Source organism: Tubulanus polymorphus, chromosome 3 (assembly GCF_964204645.1).
Source record: "Tubulanus polymorphus chromosome 3, tnTubPoly1.2, whole genome shotgun sequence".
NCBI classification, from domain to species: Eukaryota; Metazoa; Nemertea; class Palaeonemertea; order Tubulaniformes; family Tubulanidae; genus Tubulanus; species Tubulanus polymorphus.
Window position 1 is genome coordinate 10,570,753 of NC_134027.1, and position 22,570 is coordinate 10,593,322.

The 22,570-nt window shown below is 37.9% G+C and overlaps 1 protein-coding gene and 1 long non-coding RNA gene across 2 annotated transcripts; one reads left to right on the forward strand and one right to left on the reverse strand.

Moving 5' to 3' along the window:
- Positions 1 to 364: 364 nt before the first annotated feature.
- Positions 365 to 16,534, reverse strand: LOC141901123 (DNA topoisomerase I, mitochondrial-like). Its single transcript, XM_074788211.1, has 17 exons — positions 16,446 to 16,534; positions 14,110 to 14,768; positions 13,493 to 13,575; positions 12,981 to 13,059; positions 12,819 to 12,904; positions 12,553 to 12,674; positions 11,913 to 12,034; positions 11,246 to 11,368; positions 10,264 to 10,451; positions 9,925 to 9,988; positions 9,113 to 9,337; positions 7,965 to 8,219; positions 7,250 to 7,364; positions 6,841 to 6,968; positions 6,655 to 6,749; positions 6,127 to 6,276; positions 365 to 5,248 (listed from the first exon to the last, which is right to left on the reverse strand). Exons 2-17 carry the CDS (start codon positions 14,752 to 14,754, stop codon positions 5,146 to 5,148), a joined length of 2,583 nt encoding a protein of 860 aa, XP_074644312.1. The 5' UTR covers positions 14,755 to 14,768; positions 16,446 to 16,534; the 3' UTR covers positions 365 to 5,145.
- Positions 16,535 to 16,614: 80 nt separating this feature from the next.
- Positions 16,615 to 19,864, forward strand: LOC141902795 (uncharacterized). Its single transcript, XR_012618943.1, has 4 exons — positions 16,615 to 16,650; positions 17,687 to 17,761; positions 19,283 to 19,408; positions 19,538 to 19,864. It is a non-coding gene; the product is annotated as an uncharacterized LOC141902795 (long non-coding RNA).
- The last annotated feature ends 2,706 nt before the right edge of the window (positions 19,865 to 22,570 follow it).

The window sequence follows — 22,570 nt, forward strand, 5'->3', positions numbered from 1 at the left end:
CTCAATCCAAAATTTGCCAACCAATGACAAGATCGAATTTCATGACAACAGACTATCCTTTTTCCCTAGTCATCACTTTCAGTCTTGTGATGATCATCATTTGCGACTCAAAAAGCCGAGTCGTCATTCACGTCACATATTAAAGTAAACACCATTTGTGACACATAAAAATTGGCGCATTGGCGATTTCTTTTGCGGAAAAAATAGGATATTTTTGGCAAATGGATGAGATAAATAGGATTCCTATTGAAATGTAGGAAATATACGAGGTGCTGGAATGTCTGTTGGAGTGGTTTGAGAGGTTGATGCACGAAAATAAATAAACATACAAAAAAAGTAAACAAATCTATATATATATATTTTGCTGAATTTTTATTATTTAAAGTTTTCTCTGACAAATGGTTGTTTTACAGGATACTTGTATACTGAAGGTGTGTACACAATACATTCATATTGTCGATGTTTCGTTACGGGAGAATAACTGAACACAAATAGTATTATCATTTTTACAATACATGTAATGTAAAGTATCATCGGTGAAAGCATGGAGTTTCAACGTCCATGGTCAATAGTGAAAGAAACACATATTAAATATGCCACCACCAGAAATTGAATCCAGTTTGAATTCCTGCAATGTGACTAAATTAATGCAGGGCGTCAATGTGCCAACCCTCAAACATTTGACACTTATCCCTTTCAGTACATTTACACCACAGCGCGGTGTATAAATCGGTGATGACTTTGCAAGTACACCGCATCGTGTATCGATATAACTTATAATTGGTTTTTATCTCTTGAAAGATGGCAGCACCTGTCAAGTAGTGAAATATTAAGCGACTAACGATACATCGCACCGCAGTGTAAATGCACTATAGCAGTATGCCCGCTATTGAATACGTCACGGGTGGAATTTTTTAAAGTTTCCACCAGCGTTTTCGTATTACTCAGCACAGTAAGGGTTAAATGATTCCAACTTTTGATAACGCAGGCTACATAGGTAACGCCAGACACTTCTCTTAAAATCTGATCGTCCGGACTCAATCTTAATGCGACATAGATCGTCTGGGCAACTGTGGTTCCAGGCTGCAGATTGATACCGGCTGATGCATTATTCAAATGCAACCCTCGGGTAATTCGATTGTTCGAGGTCGAACGAAATCGACGATATACGTTCCCAAAAACGCTATTGACTTTCTTCTTAAATATATATATATTTTTCCTAAGATATTAAACGTAACTCGGCGATTAAGAACGATTAATGACAGAAATTCTAACTGGAATGCTATTCTCCCATCATCTCTCCCCGCGCGTCATCCCCTGAAAGCTATATAACCCGACTACGTATATGAAGCTGAACATCATAATCCGGTTTTTTCCCCTGATCTATCTTAACAACACACGATTCAGAGCCGCTTAAAACATTCATACAAAATATCATTTTACAAACCGTTTTTTAAACTTTTAAAACCATCCTTTCATGCGTACGTACACAAGTATTCGCTAAAAATTCGACTCGAGAAAAATCTTCTTTCATTTAAAACATGTACACATTTACACTATTTTAGTGATCTACCGATCTCCCAGGCAGATTGTATGACGATGCATTATGTACAGGACAATTGATAAATAATTTAAAGTCTGAATAACATAATGCATGTGTTTAGTTAAGATGATATGACAAAATCATATGAGTTCTTCATTATGCACATAGTGAATGTTGAAATAACAGGCAAGGCTATCTAAGAGCAAACCGACTTGAATATATAACAAAATATTTCAAGGATCTTTGCTGAAGTCCTCTACCTAATTTGAATAATATCCGAGATGGATGGTGTATACTTTCTAGGGTTGGGAAATATATTCTTATATTGAACAGTTTACAGAGTTTGCCAGATCTGACTTCAGCAGAGATGTCTGTACGTATTGACCGTAAAACCCAAACAGTCACACAAGATCAATCAGTCTAGCTACACTGGATAATACATACCACTTCTTAAATAATATAGAATAAAGAGATTACCAAATACTTCAAAGTACAGTAAAAGCCCGGTGCAACGCCATCTTTTTGTTGGTGCTCACTTATTGCCTACGATTTTCTGAGATCGCACTCAAATTCTATGGAAATACCATTCTTCATGATGCCAAATTCATTATAACGCCATATTTTTTTCACTGTCCTGACGATGGTCTGACAACAGGCTTTGACTGTATTTTCAATGCTAAGCAGCCGAGACTTATAAATAAAGCTGAAATGCAATAAAAAGCTTAAAACATCTTAGAGGCTATGAAGTTATCGATAGACTGAAAGCTTTAGTGTTCATCAAACGAAACAAATCTCAGGTTAAAAAGAACTTTAATGAGAAGTTTTAATGAGAATCTACACATAGATAAAATTTCTATCCTTAGGCTAGATAAAAATGATACCTTGTTTCTCCTAATCGACCAAGTCAATTTAGTAAATAAATAAACCTTGTAATCAGTTCATTTCTATAGCTGCAGGGTACCTATGTGATGGTTTGATCTTCAAATAGGGATTGACCCTGTTATGTATTTGATAAGTAGATTTTGTTTGTTTTTTTATCTAGTGTCCTTTACAAACCCATCATACCTGCCGGGGCGAAACAGAGGGGGTTGTGTTACATTTTGAAAACGGAAATCGAAGTACAGATATAGTTGGGGGGTGTGATGGTTAGTTAGCCTGATCATGATTTTAAAAGAAGTAATGTACAGGGTAGATAGGCGGCCGGGCGGGTCAAGCTCAGCAGAAAGGAGAAACAAGGTATCAATTTCTTTTAGCCTTATTCGCGTACAACTAACTCTTTTGGAAGGGTAAATGCCTCGAGAGCTGAGGAAACTGCGCAGGAAGGAATGCTACCCAAAATTGATGCGCCGGTTTAAACCAATTTATCACATGTCGTCGTCCGGTTTAGGTTTATGTCTCGTACTTTCCCTGCCGCACACATACAATACAAACAATAAAAACATAGATTCACCAAACAAATACCTATATTCATATACTATCAACAATACACAGTTCGTACTCAATGATATAACAATATGCATATGTTTATACTTAATTTTAAATATTTACAGATTTTTGAAAGCGTTCGCATGAAGATTTTTTTCTCATTCGTTCACGAGCAGCGCATTCAACGTTGTAACGAGTCGCGACACCGTTGATCCGAAGACGATACCTCAGAACTCGGAGCGTTGAAATACAGCGCTGCTGCCGCCGTCATTCACATCAGGAATGTAATGACCGACAGGTCGGCTTCAGATATCTAACTCTCGCGAGTAACGTGTCATCGTTACTCGAAAAGGAATAATAAATACTCTACGGGTACATTTCATTTCACAATTATTACCGCCGACGACTAGCGAGTGATCAGCGCAACGGTCGTAGCGATCGTTGAACTAAGCTACGGCTATATACCAGGGCTGTACATAGCAGGGGGCAATAACCCCTCTCCCTGAAATTTTGAAAAATATTTTTGTTAATATCATTGTTATCCATTAGGAATTCAATGTAGAATCCTTTACTTGGGACCGACAAACATTTCGTTACAGGCCTACAGTTTTGTTATGGCACGAATGAAGAATCGTTACACCAATTTTTGATTTCAGGTAACTGCCTCTTTTCAGGGTTCTCCACCCCGCCCCCGCGAAATTCAAATGCTAGGTACAGCCCTGTATACTAGGGCATTTTCAACCTGGGTTCAATTCATGAACAACTTTTAATCACTGCCAAAATAAATACGATTTCTTCTTTAATTCTGTTGAGAATTCATCGATCGTTCATCCCTTTTCAGTGCTGACTATTTCATACCCTCTGCAGGACATACTGCCGTATTGTGTCTGCTCCGCATTGAAGCGTATCATTCCATCGATTTCGATTGGTCTCTATGGAGATTCCGAAATTCGCTACTGGCTCTTTCGAGTATCAATTCATCAGCACCGAAAGGGTTTTAATTTGCTGCATTGATTATCGCCTGTTTAAACAGTACGTATCAAAATAAGTTTCGTACAATTGTCATGTGTTCGTCGAAAAAATATTCAGACCAGATCTTAAATTTGATAATATTGCTACGATCGCCTAACCGCATTTTTTGTCTGGGGCCAGTTGCTCAAAAGTTGGTTACCAAGGATTGTTGACATGGTGAGACTGGAACTATGGAAATTATCCACTGGTTATCTTTCACCAACATTTGAGCAACTGGCCCCTGCCTGCTACAGGCATACTTAAAATCTAAATATCCATTGTTATATACACTCAGATACGGATCAACTTAAACACGTAGAGGAATACGACGATAAACATTATTTCATTTCGCTTCGATTAATGATGATGGTATGGCGGCATATATGCGTAACAGTGAAATAAATAAATATCAAACATTTCGGCTTCACAATCATCATAATTCTATCATTAAAAACATCATTGTCGATTAGTAACATTCATCAACGCAAAACGGTGATCTTATATAAAAAGTCGAGCGGAAAGAACGCTATTCTCAAACCGGAAATGAACAGCAGTTACGGAAAGGAAAAAGTTCATTTGGAAACAAACCTTCCATGATGCGTGTTCAGGAATCCACCAGTAGCCACCCAATGAGGTCTATTTACCATCGTTTGCATGTTTTTTTTACAGCTATTGGATCCATGCACGATCGCATAAGATTCACGCTTATTTCTTACCATCTACCAACAACTCAGTCCAATGAATATTATTCGCACCGAGTCAAAACCTCTAGTTTCGCTTAAAATATGGCTGAATCACAACGATGTTAAATCTTGGACTGTATTGGCTGGACTGTACTATTTATCGTTAGCAATTTTTTCTTTTATAAACACAACTGCTGTTCAATTCGATTTTCAAAATATCCGACTAATGCAAATATAACGCGTATATAGTGCGACAAACTCGGGTGCGTATACAACGAATCGCATGCATTTAACCTGTATAAAAACAAACACTTATAAAACGAGAAATAAAACGATGATATTGATTCGAGACTTTTCCTCAGTAGTACCTTAAAATACCGGTATTCTCTTTCGCGCGCAAAAAAAAAACTTCAGTGACCGCTCGATCGTTTAAAACCGTAAAGGAACGGATCACTGGTTCATATCTAAACACGACGACCTACATTAAAAATTGAAATCGGCTTCAGCCATGTCGATGGCCCAGGCGAATTTGTCCCGTTGAGTTTTGTTGTAGATTTTCTCAATCGGCACATCCCACTTTTTGCACCTGTAAATACATACCGGATTTGTTATCAGATCATGAGATTTATCATTACGTCATAGTGATGTAAAAGCATAAAAGGCATTAAAATTACTCACTCTACCATATACTACCATATGCATATACTAGAATCATATGCCAATTTAATTTGTTTTCTTATGCTTTTAACCCTTGCAGTGCTGGCTAATTAATACCCTATAGTGCTGAAGATAATTTGAAAATTCTGAAAAATTCCACCCTCGTGAGTTGAATAACGGGAATACCACTATAGTGCGTCTACACCCTGATGCGGTATATCGTTAGTTACTAATATTTCACTATGTTTGACAGGTGCTGCCATCTTTCAATAGAGATAATTAGTAGTAATTAAATCAATACACCGCAGTGCGCTGTACTACCAAAATCTTTCACTGATTCATACACCGCACTGCGGTGTAGACGCACTGAAAGGGTTAAGGGGAACTGCACAGTGCTTACGGTAACTAAAATTCATAATTCATGCATACTCGTGTTGCTGTTCAACATAACGCTGGTTAAAATTTCCATTTTTCTCCTCATCAACTCATACACAACAATTCTTATACAGCTACGAGTAAAATTTACCATAGATGGGAGCCGCCATATTGCAAACTTCAAAGCAGCAGCTTCGCGCAAACAGTGATGAGCTGCGCGCCGAGACAAATAAACACACTAAACATCCCAGCTGGGCTGCCAGTGTGGTCCCCGCTTTTATCGTCCTCCCTCTGTGAGAAGAATATGCAAATACTTGACAACGCTACCCAAAAAAATAATTTCACTGCAGCAGGTCCCCTTTGAATGACTCATTCTCCGAAGCCTCAGTCAGATCTTCAGATCAAAACATTTTGGACAAAATTTTCACTCACCATCCAACGGATATTCTAGGATCGAGATAGTTCAATTTGGACGTGCCCAACGCAATCTCTTTATTCTCGTCTTTGTCCGTAGCTTGTACCTCCAGTTTAGTCAGCTGTTCTTCCAATCTTTCCAGTTGCTTCTTCTTTCGTTCATAATTTCTAATGAGGATTGCGAAAAAGAATGATCTTAAGCCTAAGAATTTATAGATTTTTCGTGTACCCAGGTGTATCAAAAAATGTTGACCTCAATTTTTCAGGATTGTATCTCGGAACACATTTTTAAAACGACAAGGAATCGGAAGGACATCATCAATGTGTTAGTCGATTCAGCCATTTCCTTGATAGATGGCCTAAGAAAGTGGCTTCATGTTTTCATTTTGAAGACCATGGAACTGTTTTATCTTCTTAAACAACTTATCAAAGACCCTTAGTTCTTAAAACATGGTTAAAACATGGTTAAAACATAACAGGTGCTTAGGACAATGACTACGATGGACTTGATGTCTATTTGAGCTTTTTATGCATTATCGATCTTACGTTTTATTCTTGTCTGTTTTTGATGCTTTGTATTCGGATTTCGCTACTTTTAGATTTTTCTTTGCTTCTTTGATCGCGTCGTTCTTAGCATCGATCTACACACACAAACAAGATTTATACGCATGAAATTACCTCGACACACAACGGCTGATCTGCCGAGTAAAACAATACACGACTCGTACTCACTTTATCCTGTAAATTTTGCATTTGCTTGTCAAAATTTTTCGGGGCGGCACGTTGATGGTTACAGAGAATTGCGACAGCGCGGTTGGCTCGATTGTAAGATAACAGTTTAGCCGGTATCGTGTCTTCCTCTGAAAGAAGTAAGTTTTTCAATATACAGTTACGACACAAAATATTGCAAGTATCACATGTGAAGGTTTGAACCCATGATCTGGCAATGCGATCAAATTGCCTAACTGCTCGCCTTTTCTGCAAATAATCTTTGATCTATAATGGGTGGTCTTCAGAATGGATATGGTAAATACATTTTCACATTTATCTGAATTAGTGTAAAAACTATTATTTGCATACACATAGGCCTGCAGTGGTGATAGAAAGCGATAATGTCAAGCTATTGTATCTCATATTTTACCTTGTGTAAGGAGATCGAGTTGTTCTTGTAATGTTTTGGAGGCATTGAACGTTCGGAACACTTTCGCCGACAACCCTTCCATCAACGTGTTCAGATGCTTATTGAGAATACCAGTCTGAAAATGTGTGCGTAAAAAATGACGTGAATAACTACTAGGAGGCAATGATGTCTACGAAGGTTGAAAACGAAATATCAGTCGTAGAAAATACTAATCACTTATTTAGAATACGCAGTACACAAGGAACAAAGTTACCATGAAATTCTCATAGTCAACCTCCAAAACAAGGCTACATATTAAACTAGATGGCCCCGTCCGCTGGCTTCTAGTTTGGCTCAATCCTTATCAGATTCATGCATGAAAACAAGCAATAATTTTGCAGACATCTGAGCCTTTCTTGTAACTTTTACAACTTTCCAATACATATTAGTTTGACTAAAAAATAGCTTGACGAACAGATGACCTATCAACACACTGTCTGTTGTGAATTTGAGCCACTTATTTGGATCAATCCATACCAGTTACATGCGTGAAAACAAAAACATGGCTTCACGCAATCATTTTGAAAGACGATGGACCCTTTTTTGTAACCTATTAACAACTTTCCAAGATATTAATTTGACCAAAACATAGCTAAATACACCACCTCCGATGATAATATAATCCTAAAGATGATGGCATTAGTCAATAGTATGAAGTCCATCGAAATCAACTTACATTAAGCCGATCGAACAAATCGTCGCCCGGCGCTTTTCCATTCATGAACAGCTCCAGATTTTTATAAACGCGTTTCTCGACGGGAACACTGTTCGTGTAGCGTATCGAATCTTTACCGAGGAAATCGAACTCCACGACGCTTTCCTTGCCGTTTTTCTCCGGATACAACGTCAGATGTTCGACGCGCAGCGAACAACAGCCGACCGTGTCTGCCGACTCGCCTTCGTCTTTCTCGTTACCGGCTCTCAACGCTAACTACACGAAACACAAACAGAAAACACTTTGTCATCGACTGTGATATACGGATACATCACATTCAAGACCTATCAATCCGTGGAGGGAGCTTGAAAGGCATTTCGAAAACATTAACATTAATAAGCTTATAATCAAACTCGTTTTAGTTTTCTATGTTCTCTTTTTACGTATGATGTTAAGCCAATGAGCATATTTTATATGGATCTTCGCCTGAATTAATCATTATTATTATCATTATTAACTCTTTCAGTGAGATGTATTAATCGTTAAATGGCTAGTGCACCGCAATGTTTTCAGTGAACGGTTTTTATCACTATCGAAAAATGGCAGTAACTGTCAAACATGGTGAAATACTAGCAACTTAAGATACACCGTGCCGCAGTGTAGACGCATTATTGAATGCAATGGGATGGAATTTTTGGAAATTTTCGAGTTACCTCTCGCATTTAAAGGTCATTTAGTCAGCACTGAAAGGGTTTAGCTGGTTACAGGCACTATTCCTGGAAGGGGTTAAGGGCCACGAAGAATATTGCTTTACCAGGCGCGGATCAAATGAGGTGATTTGGTTGCTAGAGCAGCCCATTAAGAAAATTTCCTTTGTATTATTTTTCATTTTTTAGTTTTTCCACATTAAATTTCAAAGTACACGGATGATACATTCTTAGGCGATCGAGCAACGTTTATAAATGCTCAGAAGGCATGAAAAGAGATAATTTATCAAAAAAATTTTTCGAGGATGACCGGCAGAGAACCCCCGCCCCCTTTGAAAATCGCGGATCCACACCTATTCACACCACAAGCAGCAGAACTACATTGCATAGATCTTATTTATAATGCGAAAGTACAGTCATAATATAAGCATTGGAAGGACGTTATACTACTTTCTACCCTACCTTATCGATGAAATATAAAGCTACGGCTCGCTGGCGAATTCTCATTTCCTTCGATTTCCAATCCTCGCGATATTGAGCGCGTATACGATCGACGTGCTTGTGAAGTTTTCGCGCCGTTTCGTATTTCTGCCAATCTTTCTCGCCTTTCAACTTCGAACTCGCGTTCAACATGACGTACTTCGTTTGACCTTGAATGTTTTCATTCCAACACGCTAGCCACGTGACCTGTCGAGAAATTTTCAAAGAGAAAACAATCTAAAGTCTTCGTCGAGGCATCAGATTCGATCAGAGGTAATGAAATCGTGCAGATCTAGACCGGCGCCCGCCTCAGACATTTGAAATTTCATCGCTATTCTTCCAATATTCGATCGTACAGGCTTCAATGTTCAGAACCTTGCCGAGCAATGCTTGAGACACTTTAATTCACAAAAGAAAAAGAAAGTCTACAATTTAGAATGTCTGAAGGGGTGAGGTTCTAGACAGAAAAGGGTGCAAGTAAAATCAAGCCTGTTATTCATGCAGAAACCATTTAGAAGGTTAAAACCCAATATATACAGATTAGAAAGTTTCGAAAATCAAAATGACACAACGTTTTGAACCTACGACTAGGAGATTATCATCAAGTGGGTGATGATCTCTAGTGTGGTGAAATGTTGCATCATTTCAATCTTTTATTTGAATATATTCTTGATTTTAAAACTTTCAAATCTGTGCATAGTGGTTTTTTTAAATCTTATTATCTGTTCTACAAGTTCGAGTGTGGTTATTCTACTAGAAATTGAATAGAATCTGTAAATGAAATTGAAGCTCACCGCATTATCATGTCGGACCTCTTTCCACCGATGACCTTTCGGGGGATCAGGTACTTTGGCGTCCCTATAACACACAATGGTAAAACGATAATTCATCTTCTAACTTAATCCTTGATTAAAGGATTATCTAATAATTGCAATAATGAATCCTATATAACATATAAATAATTGCTGCTGTTGATATCATTATCCTTAACCTATCTCTAAATGTCAATGGGAAGATCTAATTATTATTTCAAAATAGCTATTTTAAAAGGTCAGCAGTATTCATCAAAAAGATTAAGAGATAGTCAGTGTATTACAGTATCTGATAATATGGCGCGGACACGTTTTACTCACTTGCTACAATTGATTATTACATCTTCGGGTTGGACTCGTCTTTTCAGCATGCCCTGTTTCGGGTGGTCGCCACGTCCTCTGAACAATCCCGGAGGTTCGATTCGGAAGTTACCGATTTTTTCCGTATGACCGTCCATTTTACAGAAGCCGTATTTTTTCACCATGGCAGCGTTTTCCTCTTTCAATGCCTATACATATTCGAAACAAAGCTTCCGTCATGAATATTTCTCAGCTGATGCTAAACACTAGGTGTAACACCTAGTACTACCCTTTGATATCTCATCAAATGCTGTCATTTGTTTGACATTCTCTATTGGATAGATGCATAATTAGAAGCCAAAGCACAGCTTAGAAGGTACATGCCAACAAAAGTATACATTCTGTGATTTCTTTAGTAATCAATGACCCGAGATAATCACCTGCGATCTGACTGATCGAAATAAGTATTTCTAATTAGCCCTAAATTATTAATTTATTCATGCTTCACTTTGTTTACGTAGTTCACACACGACCCACAGTTGTATGTGAACCACACATTTAGTGCACCTCCTAACATCAAAAACAAAGTGAGCACGTGCTGAAATCGTCGAAAGTTGTATTTTTCTGTAATGGCTAAAATAGAATTCGAACCAGTAACATATCTAATATTTGTGAATACCGGTATATCATAGTTGAAAATAACTTTTACACGATATTCTATTTATATAGCATATGCCCTTCAAGGCGATGCAAACATCTGAACCGACGAAGCTGCAACGTTCTTATTACACAACTGATTTTAACCACCTATCTCTATGAGGTAGGCCTAGCCTTTACAAACTGACCAAATTATGAATTACAGAACATATCTTTCGTTTCAGTTTAAATATAGCCGAATCACATCAGACGCCTCAGTCAGGTTCTGAACCTGACTGAATTTTAGGAATTTTAGGGCCGTTTGTATGCCTGGGTTCATCTTCGACCAAAATGTTGATCAACTTACGAGTTTTTGCTCTTTCGACTTGTTCTTCCTCTGCTCGGAGAGTTTTTTGAAGTGATCGTTGATTTCGTTGAAGTTGCACTTTTTCAAGTCAGTGATTATCTGTTTTTCTTCCTCAGTCATAACCTACAGATATTCAGAGATATCAATCGCTATTCCACGAAAGGATTCAACAAATTCTACCAGCCGCTCTACGCTTAAGCTTACACTCTATTTGCACTACTGGACATGCTACAAAAAGACATGTTTCCGGACCCGACTACTTTGGTATCTACTGTTATAGTAATTTTCACAATTTGACATCTAAAAATAATACTTAATTGAAAATGAACTAGGAATTATACTGATTTTGAGAGTATTTTGATAATTTTGATAGTAATTGATCTCACTCTCACAGGGCTGCCAACCTCTGGAAAAGTGCTATCAGTAACAAATTGAATTTTTTCAGTAACATTTCATTGAAATATGAAAGAAAATGTTCAAATCAATCAGTAATCAACAGTAAGATCCTCAGTAACATCTTTCATATTTCTGTATGCCGATCGAACGAATCAAATCAGCATTTCTCGTCACAAAATACTATATTAACAAATACTGAAAATCAGCAACAGTTGTCATCTTTGCTCAAAAATAGCGGTGGTAGTCAGGTCTGCATTACGATTAATTATACCTTTCTCCAATCTTTCATGAAGTTCTTATTGAATACATCTTTAGTCGTGTAATCGTGGTCGATCATCCGGCCGTAGAAAGTGGCCACTTCTTCGGTTTCCGGTTGCAGCCTCATCTTCTTCCCTAGAATTTGAAAGTGTGACCTTGCATGCACTATGAGCATTAGCCTCGGAGTACAAAACTTAAATAACACATAGCATATCGAGTTGCAAAAATATAATTCGACAGAGAATCGAATGGGTCGATTAATTTAAGTAATCTTTATATATAAATGAGTGTTCAACCAGAATTTGAGGACTTTTCGAGGAGTACTCAAGAACGAAACATCAAAACTTGATGAAGTTTAAAAAGCGTATGGGTACTTAGTAACTGGAAGCAATAGTCACAGACCAAAATACACTGACTTATGAAAATGTCTTAAAAGTTCTACAACAATTTAGGTCAAATTCCATGTAGTATGAACCCTGTCAATTAATATGGACCCAATTCCACAGCGAGAATTGACTCCACAAAGTTTCTAACTAGTAGGCCATTGAGTTAGGTAATTCAATGGTTGATTCAGATTCAACCAAGAGGACTGATAGAACATACAGTGTAACTCTTTTTCTATCGCGCAGTTTTAGTATGACAGGGTTTCGTACCATTGTAGAAGAAATGAACGTCTTTCGGTAACGGTTCGTAAAGCGGCGCAAATACCGGTCCCTGGTGTTCGAGAAACTTCCATTTCGTGCCATCATTCTTTTTACTACGATCTTCTTCCCACCTGATTTCGGAAGAAAAGAAAAAGTAAAATCCAATTTTTCAACTAATCTACTTACGAAAGATTCAATAGCAAATATAGCCATTACACTTTTACGAAAAAGAAGCCTAAGCGAATGCAACAAAGGAACTACAAAAATAATTTTACCATTTCCATTTTTCTGGTTCCTCTTCTTTCGCTTTTTTCTTGCCCCCTTTCGCCGGTGTCTCTTCGGTGTCAGTCTTTGCCCGTTTCTAAACAAATCGGAAAATGGCTAACTAATGACCGTTAAATTGCAAAAAATGCCATGAATTTGAAAAGTGAAATTACCCTCGGCTTTTCGTCTTGTATACCGGAATCAGATTTTCGTTTTTTCGCGTCCTTTGATGATGACTTTGGTTTTTTAGCCCTATCAAAACATAACATATCAAATAAGCCACACATTAGAAATATAACAGAACATAATAAAACAGAAATGAGCATCTTTATGAATAGCATTTTAGATTGATGTTTAATAAGCCCACCTACTACGAGGGGCTAATCAGCAACATTAGATCAGACGCAAACCACTCACTCGATACTAAACAATGCTCAAACGAATTAAATAAGTCATTTCCGCAAGCATTAGCAATTCACTACACACAATAATTTGACCTGCGCTAAAATTAGGGTCAGGCAAAATTTGGCACCCATGTGAACAGTTATGCCGGGCCAAAAACGTTCGTGTGATGGCGACTATAAATGGACTTTGTCTTCAATGACTCTCGACGGAACAACAGGTTGTACCATTTTTGAACGACAGATGCTATATGCCGTGATATAAATCTAAAAGTTAGACATACCGAGCACTTAACGGCATATCATCATCCGAGGCTTCTTCGTATTTCGGTCTCTTCCTCGGCTCTGATTTGGCGAGGCGTTGCCCCTACAAAAGAACATCCACAATTTAAAACAGACAGCTCAAAAGTATAAAATCTGAAAAAAATCTTCGAAATAACTTCAGCTTATGGGTATATGAAAATGACGTTCAAACTCAATAAATTTTTACAAAGTGGCAGATTGAGTCTTTAACTAGAGGTTCATTTGAAAAAGAGGAATGTAGTCCAAAATTGAGCTAAATATTGCAGACAATAAGCAGTATTGCACCAATTAAGGAATAAACTATAAATCTCCATTGATAGCAGCAAAAGACTCAGGGGTCCCACATGACCACAATTTTCAAATTTGAGGGGCCTTTGAGGATATGACCATATCGAAATGCGAGGGTCTCTCAAGATCAATTTCAAGAGTAACTTTTTCAAGGCTGCTGGTTAAATTAAAAGGTGGATATACGTAGGATGTAGGTCGTTTGAAAATGTAGGTACAATTTTTTGGGGGGGAAAATCTAGGGTAAAATGGGCCTTTCTAGCCTTTTTCGGGCGTAAGCGTTTTCTAATCGTCGACCTAACAAGATAATTACCAGAGGCAAATCGTCTTCGCTATCGTTGTCGTCGGCTTCGCGTTTGATCGGCGTCATTTTGACGGGCGACACCGACTCGCGTTTGACGACAGGTTTCTCTCTCTTCACGACGAAATCGCCGTCGGCGACGACGCGGCCACCGCCGACGTTGTTCTCGGAGATTGTCTCGCTGATCACCGTCGTCGGCTCCTTCTTCACCTTCACCGCGCCGCTGGAATGTTCCGACCTATCGCGATGCTTGTCCTTATCACTCTTATGCTTATCACCTGAACTGCTACTCGACTTGGAATGCGAATCTTTCGAACGGTTTTCCGATTTTGACGATGAGGACGAATGCTTCGACTTGTCGCCGCTGCCGGAACTTTTTGAACTCGACGAATGCTCTTTCGATTTTGACGAAGAAGAAGGACTTCGTTGTTTGTCTTTCGACGACGACGACGACTTGTGCTTACTACTCGAACTGCCGCCACTGTGCTGTTTGTTACCGCCGCTGCTGCTGCTGCTGTTGTGTTTGTGGCTACTGCTACTGCCGCTTTTGTGATGAGATCCGTCTTTACGGGATTTTCCGTCCCCGCTGCTGTTACCGTTGACTAATTGGTGATTGTCGTCGACGTGGTTCGTCAAGATTTTCGTTTCGCCCTCCATACTTTCGACTAGAACTGATAAGAAAAAGAAATACGCGTTTAGTTTAACAGGGTCCTTACTACAGATCAGTCACATCTGGATATAAGGATTTTCAAGGGGTTTTTAGGGAAAAAATTTCAAATTTCTTCACTTTCAAATCCCAAAATTTAGGCCCACTGTTGATTCCTCCTAAATTGGTAACCGTTAACTTCCTCCTAAATCGGTACTCTTAATCTCGGTAAACCATAAATTTTGTAAGGCAATTATAACATTACCTTTTACAACTACAAACTATCTACAAAAATTTCTAATTGCCCATTTCTCAAAATTGAAGGAGTTTTTAAGGATTTTTTTGGCAAGGAGTTTGAAGCACCTTAACAAGTATTTTCCATGTAAAAGGAGTTTGTAAGGAATCAAGGAGTCATAGGAACCCTGTTAAAATTTGACGTTAATTTTCCATAAGCAAGAATTCCAGGGGTAAGGTTGCATAATAAAGCTTTGATTTAGGCCTATAAGACCAATTCCAAGACTATTTTAACTAACCTATCATATAATCAGTCCTCAAATTTAAGACCACTTTCGGACATAGTTAAAGCAAGTGTAAATTAGGGAAAGGGGATGATTGTATAAAATGATAGTGACAAATTTGGAAGAATCTAGCTGTCATGCTTTATGATGGATTAGGCCCTAATCATTATTCCAAACCTGGATGGAGAAATGAAGAAATAAATTCTTAATCATTCTTTTAATCATTTTTATCAAAAATCTTATGATTTCCTAAAGAAAAATGAATGCGACCACTTTTTATTATCGTAATCTAGACAACAAAACAAATATTTTTCTATGGCGTCACTAATTCCAAAAATTGTTGTCATGTGTCAATTTTAACAGTTTCACGATGAACAAAATATAAAAATTTTAAATTTTCTTTGATCAAAAGTTAGGCAATTAATTTTGAAAAGAATGCACAGACCTCCTCGCTGATAAACAAACATGCCAAATACAAATTTTTGGGAGGGATATGAAAATAATGTATTTAGCCCGCACAAAACAAATGGGCATCATAAAAACATATTTTTGCGCTCAATTTTACAGAAAGTGCATTTCAAAAGGCCGATCGATGAATTGTTTTTGAATGTAAAATTGAAAAAAATTTAAAAATCAGAGTGAAAATAAACTTTTAAATTATCCTCAGTTCATGCATCTGAATGAAATTTTAGAAGGACAAAGGATTTAGATAGAGCTTGAATTGAAGGCTACGCGAGATTTATGCATTATTATCCATTAAACCGAGAGATTATAATTATTCATAGTGAAACAGCTGATTTGACCCGACGACTATAAACCCGCGCGCCATCATCGCCATGTCTGCCGTGCTGGCGACTTAGTTTTTTCGCGGCCAGCAGCTAACACCAATTTCCATCCACCAACCCTTCGAAGCCGAATCGAATTCATTTTTCACCCTTTAAACGTTATACCTCGTCCCGGCCCTCGATTCATCGACGAAAACGACCATTTCACGAGCTAAGATTCCCTCCTCCCAGACAAAAATGCTCGCGTTGCGTCGACTTAGAAATTTTCAGCCATTTTCCGTCGCCATTACATTTTACAAGCGAAATTTTACACGAAAAGAAGTCGCTATTAATCAGTTATCGGTATACGAATCGTAGCGAAACCTTCGTTAAATGCAGAATGCACATTATCGGACTCACCTGTAGAAAATAATCGCGATTGGATAACGTGGAAGCGTGGAAAAATGATTAGAACGGTGACTGCTGGTCGGTAATTTCCACGCGAGGAGTTTCGCCGAAAAAGACAAAGTGCGGAATTGGCGACGATACGCATGCGTCAGATTCCCGGATGTAAACATAACCACGTGCGCGACTGGGGTCCGCGCCACGTATTTACTAGAGCGTTGTAAGTCTTTTTTCGTCTATAAATAAACGTACATTCCTTTTTTAAAGCGGTCGAAAATCTAAATGGCACTGTTAAGCTGCGTTTAAATGTAATTTTCGGCGATGACACTGTCCGTAAGAAGACGTAGCCTAAGTCAATGCAAAATGTTTGAATGATTTTTGTCGTGTATAGTCTGGGTGGAAATCTTTAATCATTGCTAACATCGTTTTAGAGTTGTAGGAATTTTTTGACACTCATATTTTAGATTGCTGTTTGCGGGAACCTAAAATTACTACTAATCCCGATATTATTAGTGATGCCCGACTACTCCTCGGACTTGGTATTAATCAGAATATTCTCTTTCAATAATTTCAATCGTTGTGGACTTGGTCTGGAGGTGCTGACACCTTTTATTCAATTGCTGAATTACCGTACGCTTGTGAGAGTGTGTCCCTGCAACATGAGTTCGACTATAATGAAATTAAAACATGATATAAATGTATTAAGTTAGAATATGAAATGAAGAATAGATTGATACTGTATGATAAATTACATCGATTGGTTGATAAAGTAACAACATGGCCCATTTAGGCGTAGCAATGGATCGGTGTTTTGTACTTAAGTATTAAATAGGCATCATATGGCAATCTACTCCTCAGCTAACATTTTGCTGTATGCATGAGAAAGCTCGGGCCTCCCTAGAATATTCTGATTAATTTGATTAATCAAAAGGTGCAATCTAGACCATTTCTGAATGCTTTTGAGAAATCAAGTTTTTCTAGATTATGTTTTTTTTAATGATTTATATATTATATAATACAATATTAAGAATCAAGATACATGTGGAATTCCCCATTTAGCGGAAAATTTGCTCTTTTTTCAGCCAGGCAAGCAAAATGCGAGTGAATCTCATACTATTGGAGTTCTTACTAATAATGTCACGTACATCTGTCCTACACAGATATTAATGACACGATTCCGCGAAGAAGGAACTGTATGACGACATGTATCTCCATATCTATCTGTAATAGTAACCTCGATTTGCATTTTATGTCAGTTCCAGGTTGACACTCGGAATACGCTCATGGGTTTCTTTAACTAGCGGCCTAACGGACATAACGGAGATTTTTTTGTGAGTAGATGATAAAACTTTTTCCAATTATTTATGAACTCCTTTCATAAGGCAAACCTTACTGGCCAGATTTTTTGATAAGGGTCAATTCAATGGAAATTACTGTTTTTATTAAATTGTCCAAAATATGTTGATTAAAGTGATACACAAGAATATATCTAGAGTAAAGAATACTTATTGCTAGATTATTTAACAAATACCCTTAATTAGAATTTGCTGCTTTGATATGTTCATTGTTACGCTTGATAAAGGCAAAAAATCAATTTGTGGTTGTTGATGCTATCTTGAACTGAAACATTCCTTTAAAAACAGCTGATAGAAGTATACCTGGATAGCAGAATTTGCCTATCTAGAATCAACAAGACTTTTTATTTAAACCAAATGTTTGTCGCGATAAGGCAACATTATAGCTACAGTAAAACTTGCGCAAGTCGGGTCTTTTGGGACCAAGAAAAATCCCCCAACTTAGAAGAAAAAGTTCATCTTTGAATTTAAGTCAGATTTCCAGCCTTTTTTGGAAAAATGTAACTTGAGAATTAATTTCTGTGAAGGGAAAAATTAAATCAACATGATTTAAAAACCAATACTGAAATATTTTGGGTTTATTTTATGATTCTAATACACTTAACTGAAATATGGACTGGGGTCGCAACAGGGAATATATCAAACTGTAATGGGAAGGAAATAGCCTTCCGACTTTCGGTTAGCAATTTAAACTTAGATTTTTTTGGGACCAAGAAAAGTACTGCAAGATAGGCGAGTTGCCGACTTATAAAATCTGACTTTGAAATATGAATTTCTTTGAAAAAGAGAAGGAAGCGCCATCAATATTCATCCGATTTAAGTGATTATCTGACTTTCGCCGATCCAACTTACGCAAGGTTTACTCTACTTTATTTAGAAAAAATATTACAATGGATTTGCGAATAAAACAATTTCAATGTTTCCCTGACAAAGGCACGATCATTTTGGACCTGTAAATTTGTCTACCCATTAAAACACAGTTTCTAATATGTTTATATGCGGTATATCATGTCTTTATTTTGAATCAGTAAGATTTAATTACCCAATTCGTGTCACCTGTGTACGCATAAATTTCAGGTAAATTCGTAGCTTGCGGTGAGCATATAAAGCAGTGGCCTATTTTTTAACAATCGCTCCTAGATAAATGGAATTTTTTCTATGTCTCTAGAAAAATCACTGTTTACTCTTTTAAATCGGCTTATATAGTTTGTTTACCTTGTCGTTGTTGGAAAGAATGTTTGCTTTGGTTTTGGTTGCAATAAAAAGAAAAAAACAAAGGCCTCATTGCCTATTATTTACCTATTTTTATGATGTCCCTTAATTAGTATCTTTATATTTCTCTCGGTAGAGAGGGCAGGTTTACGTATATACAATTCTTCTTAAATCATTTCGATTTTCCTTGATTTAGGAGGTTATCATTCCTTCTAATGCGTTGAAATAATTCGATATTCCTCGAGAAGAAGGTGTTTTTTAATGCGTGAATGTTTTCATTGATAGCAATTCCATTGATGCGATGACGATGTTGTAAAGATGCAGCAGTGTTCGCCCTTTTCAATGAACAGTCTGCGACAGAGTTTCAAAAGCATCGGTCACCGTGGTATAACTTCGACCAAAACGAAAGAGGTATGAAAGCTTTATTTAAAACTATACTATATACTAATCCCAGGTGTAGACTTAGTCAATGTGTGTGAAGTATTCTATAAAAGGCAAACCATAGCATGGCTCTACTCTGAATATATTTTGAAATTTTAGCCACTTCCTAACTCTTCTGGGCCAATGAGGAATCATGACATACTTTGCGCTGATCTGTCAAGGTCTTGAATGATAGAGGACTCGAATGTATACATTCAGCAAATGTACTTCGTATAGATTTGAAACCTAGCAACTTATGGGCACAGCAGCTTGCCAGTTTCAGCCAGATGGAATACTGTTTATTCGAACTGGAACCAAAAATTCCAGTTGTGTACTTTTTAAAACCAAGAATTGTGTTAATTCGAAGTTCTATATTTTGATCTCAGATTTCACGATCTAGGTCCCCTGTTTCGTATTCCTGATGCAGCTCAGGTGTGTCGGGTTAATACTGGAGGTAACTATTAGACTACAGTCGAAACGTCAAATAAACTTCTAGCTCGAGGAAACATTTTTGGACTTTATAATATTTTTTTTTCAATTGTGTATTTATTATCATATATAACATGGATATAGTATTAGGTAGCGTCCAGAAATTACGTACCTCAAAATCTCCCGTTTTTCTGATCCTCCCTCCCCCCTTGTACCACCTTTGTACCAAATTCACTGACCCCCTCATAGGTACGTACCATGTTACCCATGACCACCCCCACCTCAATTATATTGATGCAAAGAACACTAATCAAAACAAAATATAAAAAATGTAAATACCTGATATTAACAAGTGCGTGAAAGATCGGTACATGCCTGGTATGGGGAATTCCCAGTTGAAGTATACGACAAGTCACTTGCACAAGTCACTAAAAGCCGATAAAACACCAGTATCGGCCATTTTCATTTGAGTTTGGGTGCATAAAGTACGTACCAAGATAGATTAATACCCCCTCCCTCAAAGTACGTACCTTTTTTGCTGACCCCCCTCCTCCATGTACCACTTAGTACCAAAATTCAGTAACCCCCCTCCCCCAATCAGAGGTACGTAACTTTTGGACGCTCCCTTATATCAATTGTTATTTGCGACTCAATTTTGATTGCACAATCAATTCGACTTCAAATGACATTTAACAGTTTTTCACTATATTGCCATAAGTATATGGTGTTTGGTCTGGTGTATTTTCCACCAAGTGTTGATGGAGCGATGGATCCGTGTGCAGATATTAGCTCATTTATTTACCTGGAAACGTTTCCCATAAAACAACCGCTCTCGGGAGGCCCATTAGTAGCATCATGTATCACGCGAGGGCCTATCTGCTTTGCAGCCAGCACGGTATTTAAAAATATCTGACTTCCAGTTGTCGCGCAGAGCGTTCGAGAGGATATTCGAGAGAAAAAAAACAATTCGATTTCTTCAAGTCCGGGTTGGTTCTTTTAGTAGAAATACCAGTGGGTAATAAGAACACAGGAAAATTTGAGTACGGGTACCTGTATTGTCAGCGAATTCATTTTCTCCCTGGAGATTTCCGTTTGCATTTGGCTGCGCCGAACTAGTTGATAGTTCTGTGGCATAGCTCCGTCATTAATTAGGTCCAACGAGACACACTCACTCAAGGCTAATAGATCTTACTGATGTTGAGTAGATGTTGCAGTATGCAAATATTCGGGTGGCCTTTGTTTGATCGATTTGTGTGTGATAAGTATTTGGCATTACTTGGTATTGTAGAATGCATTATCAGTTTATGAGTGCAGTGATGTTGTTCCTCAAATTGTCTTCTGTTGTATTATGGAGACACAGTTATCTATTAGAATATTCATAGTAGGAACGTCGTCCCTCAGGATTCGAACCTAGCCACATAAGACTCAATAGAACATACCCTGGCCCTAATTGACTGGATACGCAGCTTGTTTTTGTGGTAATCTAGCCCAAATATTTATGCACCCGATTTACAAGGCCAGGGATTGCGGGAATATGTACATCGTAAATAGCGGTAATGTAGGCCCACGCAGATATTACATTGAGCCATGCTGTTAGCTCTTGCGACTGACAACTATCGGATAGGCCCCATCTCATTGACGCTATCTAACTGCGAAGACAAATATTCAATAAATGGATGCTATTTATCATCCTTTATTGGCCGCGTGCAGAAATTTCAGCTATTTGTCTGTAGTGGAGTAATGACCTCTACGTTTTGTTTCGTCAGACAAGAGTCTGCGATTTTAGACGTTGTGCATTCGTGCGATGATCAGCTATGTAGAATAATTTATGGAGATTTGAAAAAAAATTTGTTATTTCTGTATGTCATCGATTTACAAGTTTGTGACAGGATAAAGTGCTTCTACGAAGAATATGAAAAGTTTCCAGTGAGAAATGAAGAATGTTATTTCTAGTTTAGTTACCTGCCCAATAATACACACAGTATATTTCAACTCTTGGTCAATTTCCAAGATCCGCATTTAAGCATATTGCATTAAGATATGCTATGTTTACTTCTATACTTGTATGCATATTATATCTACATGTTTAGTTCGACGGAAATTTAACGTAAGCCTAAATGTTTTCATTCGCTTTCATAGTTTATGATATTAGCGATGTTGCCAAAAATTTTGATTATTACTCCTCGAGCGTTCTTAACAATGTTGTGAGTGTATTGACACGGCTCTCTCTTGATGAAATACCGGTATTCCCTCGCGCTGGGGGTAGATAGACATATATATGTACTCGAGCTTGTTCATCAGATTGTCTTCTTCGGCGACGACGGCGACAGCGTGTGGCTGAGTGAATTGCTGCATTCGGCATGTACCGGTGATGCTGGTAATAATTCAGCGTGCTGGGTGCATTCTCCGTCAACACCAGCGCAGCGACATAGCTGCAACGAGATCGTCGGCACCTTCGACGCATGAACTCATTACGATGTCGCGAAAACGAACGGTTCTTACCGGTTGATGAGATTGTGTTTATTTGTGCGTCGATGGGTTAAATCGAGCTCGCGTTGGACAATATTTTGCTATTCCGCGGTGTTTTTTCGGGATTTTCAATTCATAATTATTCGCGTAGTGTAGGTGTGTGCGCGCGTATCGGATTATTCTATACCATCTGGCTGATATTCGGGCGAGCGCGTTTGTCATAATACGCGATCGCGACGTCTGCGCGACTTCTGA